Source organism: Mandrillus leucophaeus, unplaced genomic scaffold (assembly GCF_000951045.1).
Source record: "Mandrillus leucophaeus isolate KB7577 unplaced genomic scaffold, Mleu.le_1.0 Scaffold423, whole genome shotgun sequence".
In the NCBI taxonomy this organism is placed as follows: Eukaryota; Metazoa; Chordata; class Mammalia; order Primates; family Cercopithecidae; genus Mandrillus; species Mandrillus leucophaeus.
The window spans coordinates 647,796-651,773 of record NW_012104510.1 but is presented as its reverse complement, the minus strand read 5'-3'; the positions used below and the strand labels follow the sequence as shown (position 1 = coordinate 651,773).

General features: G+C 60.3%; 1 protein-coding gene across 1 annotated transcript in view; it reads right to left on the bottom strand.

The window, feature by feature from the left end:
- Positions 1-1,161: 1,161 nt before the first annotated feature.
- The window catches only part of MISP (mitotic spindle positioning), a 15,889-nt gene continuing 13,072 nt past the window's right edge, over positions 1,162-3,978 (bottom strand). Inside the window, exon 2 of the mRNA XM_011993058.1 lies at positions 1,162-3,123. Within this exon, the coding sequence (XP_011848448.1) occupies positions 1,162-3,066 (1,905 nt within the window). The 5' untranslated portion in view covers positions 3,067-3,123. The remainder of the gene's footprint in view (positions 3,124-3,978) is intronic.

The following is a 3,978-nucleotide window of genomic DNA, read 5'->3' as shown; positions in this document are numbered from 1 at the left end:
TTTTTAGTAGAGACAGGGTTTCACCATGTTGGCCAGGCTGGTCTCGAACTCCTGACCTCAGGTGATCTGCCCGCCTCAGCCTCCCAAAGTGCTGGCATGACAGGCGTGAGCCACCGCGCCCGGCCTCAGCCTTAATCTTTGAAGCCTCCCTGGGCTGTGCCATGTTTATCTGCATCTCCTGTACACAGACCCTTTCCACCCTGAGCTCACTCTGAGACTCCTGGTGCGGGATTTTTCCGTCTGACAATGATAGATGGTCCCTTGCTGAGGGATGTCAAATGGAGAAACTGAGGCCCAGAGAGGAGAAGGACTGACAGCAACTCCGGTTTCCCGGCTCCCACATCCTGGTTCTCCACCCTGCCCTGCCCAGCTGGACACCTTGTCCCATCTGAGACACCACCCCCGCCTGGGTATTATCACCATAAAGCCAGGATGGGCAAAGGAACGCCGTGGACCTTGTCCTGCTGGGCCCAGGTGGGGCCGTGGAGCCTGCGGGTGACACCCTGAGCCAGCGCCCTTGTGCTCTCGGCCCTCTCCCAAGGGTCCAGGTTGCTGCGGGGCTCAGTTCCACGAGCCTTCCCGAAGGTCACACACTGCTTGCACGCTTCTGTGGCTCCTGGCATCTGCAGGGCACAGTTCTCACACTGTGCTCCTGGCCTTAGCACAAAACCCCAAATTCTATGGGCACCTCCACCCGAAACCAGACCCTCCTCTTGTACCCCAAACCAGGCCCTCTTCCTCCACCCCAAACCTCGCCCTCCTCCTCCACCTGCAGCTCTCTCTGCCTCCAGGCCCCCTGTTTCTGCTTCTCCACAGCTTCCTCTGCTGAAGCCCACGGTCACCTCCTCCAGGAAGTAACCCAGATTGCCCCTCCCTCAGAGCCATCATCTGAGCACCTCCTTCATGTCAGGCCTTGAATCGAGCACCCACCTTAGGCATCGTCTTTTTTTGAGACGGAGTCTCACTCACTTTGCTGACCAGGCTGGAGTGCAGTGATGTGATCTCAGCTCACTGCAACCTCCACCTCCCAGGTTCAAGCAATTCTCCTGCCGCAGCCTCCTGAGTAGCTGGGATTACAGGCTTGAGCCACCGCACCCGGCCTCCAAAATCTACATTTTTAATAGACAGACAGACAAACCAGCAGACCGAGGGGATGAACAGTTAGGAGGCATTGTCTCCCCAACCCCAGCCCTTCCTGACAGCCTCAAACTCCACCTCCCCACCCTCCCCTGCTCCAGCCTCTGCCGCCCTGATCCAAGCAGCCAGTCCTTGGAGCCCCTTCTCACCAGATGCCTGGGAGGAGCTCCTGGAGTCCTGGTCACAGTTCTTATCTGGCGTTGGGGAGAACACCTCCGGGAAGAGAGCATTCCTCCGCTCCTCTGCCACCTCTCGCTCCCGGCGAAGGACACTCTCCCTCTCCCTTTCCAGCAGGTCAGATGACTGGGACTTCTGCAGCCTCAAGGCCGGGGCCCCGGCCACCTCCTGGCCCCAGCCACGGGGAACTTGGGCCTGCTGGGGTTCGTCTAGGGCCCTGAACCGCAGAGGACGCAGGCGGAAGTATTCCCACCTCACGACACCCCTGTTGGCTTGCAGGGATCCCCGAGGAGGCTTCAATGGCTCCTGCTTTGTGCTCAGGGGTTTTCCGGAGGATTCTGAGAGGTGCCTGGGGGACATCGTGGCCTTTGGTGAAGCTGTAGCCTTGGCCTCCGCTGTGGAGAAGCTGCTGGGCTTGCCCAATGCTCTGAAGGCCGAGAATTCTAGCTGGGGGGTCCCGGGGCTCAGATACGGCTGGTAGGCATCAGGTGGGATACGGTTTACCTTCCTCACTTCTGGAGCTGGGTCAGCCGCACGGGCATCTGGGGCTGGACTGAGGATGGAGTCCGAGCTGAGGGCTCTCCGGAGTCGGGGCTGGGGATCCTCCAAGACCCAGTTGGGTGTGGACGCCCGGCCCACCTGCAGGCCCTCCCGCCGGTGGTCTTCCTCGCGCTGTGTCTCCTGTACCATGTCCCACTGCACGTAGAGGGACGGGCGCCCTCTCTCCCGCCGTGGGGTTGTGATCAGGCTCACCTTGGTCAGCAGTGGCCTGGCTGGGATTTCCACCAGCTCCTGGTGGTCGGTTCCCCGCCGAAGCCCCCTCTGCTCTCGCAGGTCTGCCTCACGCTCCTGAGCCAGTCGGATCTCCCGCTCGATGGGCGTCTCCTTGGGGGTCTCCGGGGACTCCACTGGGGCCAGGGAGCCAGGGTCATCCACAACTTGGACACTGGCCCAGGTGGGCACGGCACGCACCTTGTTCTCTTCCCTGACCACCCCCTTCACCTGGGGCTTGATGGGGACTACATGCCCGTTGGCCAGGTGAGGCTTGTCGAAGGCCTTGGGGGCCTGGCTGACCCCTGGGGATCTGCCTGTGGGGGCCCCCCTGGCCGGGGAGCTATGAGGGACCTCCTTGTTCGCCTGCTCCAGACTCAGGAACTGCTGTCTCGCTGCCAGGAAGTTAATCTGCTCCCTGTCAACTGTGTTCTCCTCCAGGGGTGTGGACCGAGGTGGGCCGGGGGTCCTGGGGTCTCTGTGGTCAGGGGCTCCCTGGAGCGTGGCCACGGTGCCACTCTTCCTGACTGCCTGGCCCTGGATGACGGCCCAGCGCTCCCGCTCCAGGTCGCGTGGCCTCCTGGGGACGGTGTCCCCAGCACCCAGGTGGTACATCTTCATCTCCTCGTCCTCCTCGTCCTCCGGGTGGAGGGTCCGTGTTGAGCGTCCCTGGTGGGCATCCCTGGCGCCCAGGAGGTAAACCTTCAAACCCTCATCCTCCCCGTCCTCCGAGTGGAGTCCCCGTGGGGACGGCTGGCCAGGGTAGGCATGCACGCTGTAGGACACCCCCCACCTCCCCACGCCCTGCTGGGCCTTGTGGTCAGTGGACCATGTCTGCGGCTCATCCTGGCCCCAGCTGCTGGCCTCGGGGCCCGTGCACACCAGATGGTATGTGTAGCTGGTGTCTCCATCCAGCACCAGGCCGGTGGCACGGTGTGTCTCCGGGATGCCCAGGATGGGGTATCTGGTCACGCGGTCCATCTTCTCCAGGGTCTTGGCCTCTACCTTCCTCCCGTGGGCTGGAGACCTCTGGGCTCACTGAGGGAGGAGAAGGAAATGATGGCCATCAAGTCAGAGCACCTGGGGAGAGGAACAGTTTCCAGTCCCCCAAAGGGCAAAGTGTCCATCAAATGGCCTTTGTGATTGGTTCAGGGGTGGGTGACACAGTCCAGCCAGTCGCAGCCGCCCATTCTCTAACCTCTGTGATTGGCTCAGGGATGGGGAAGTAACCCAGCCTGGCCAATCAGAGCATCCCACCTTCTTGCCTCTGTGATTGGTTCAAAGATGGATAAATGACTTCTCCTGACCAATCAGAGCAGCCCACCCTCTGGCCTCTGTGATTGGTTCCAAGATGGGTAAGTCACCTGGTCCAGCCAGTGAGCGCATTTCACCCTCTGGCCTCTGTAATTGGTTCAGAGATGAGCATGTGACCCAGTCTAGCCAATGACATGAGACCCTGGGACTTTACACTTAATGCAGAAGATGGGACCGTCTTCCCGCTGGTCTTGTTAGGCTGAAGGGATGAGACCGTGAATTGCTGGGGGCAGAAGTGCCCCCCAACGGGTGCAGCTTGCTTGGGAGCAAGCCCAACACCAACAAAGCATCCTGAAAACTTTTAAGCTCCCTGATTCCGACCGTACCTGAATCTCTGAACGCCCTGTTACTACCCCAACAACTCGCATTATATGTATCTAACATTTGCAGCCCAATAAAATCAGGGTGCCCTGCCCACCTTATCTCCCAGACACACACCCCTGCCATGTGGAGTCCAGCTCAGCCTTGAGTTTTTTTTTTTTTTTTTTGAGAAGGAGTCTCCCTCTGTCACCCAGGCTGGAGTGCAGTGGTGCCATCCCGGCTCACTGCAACCTCCACCTTCTGGGTTCAAGTGATTCT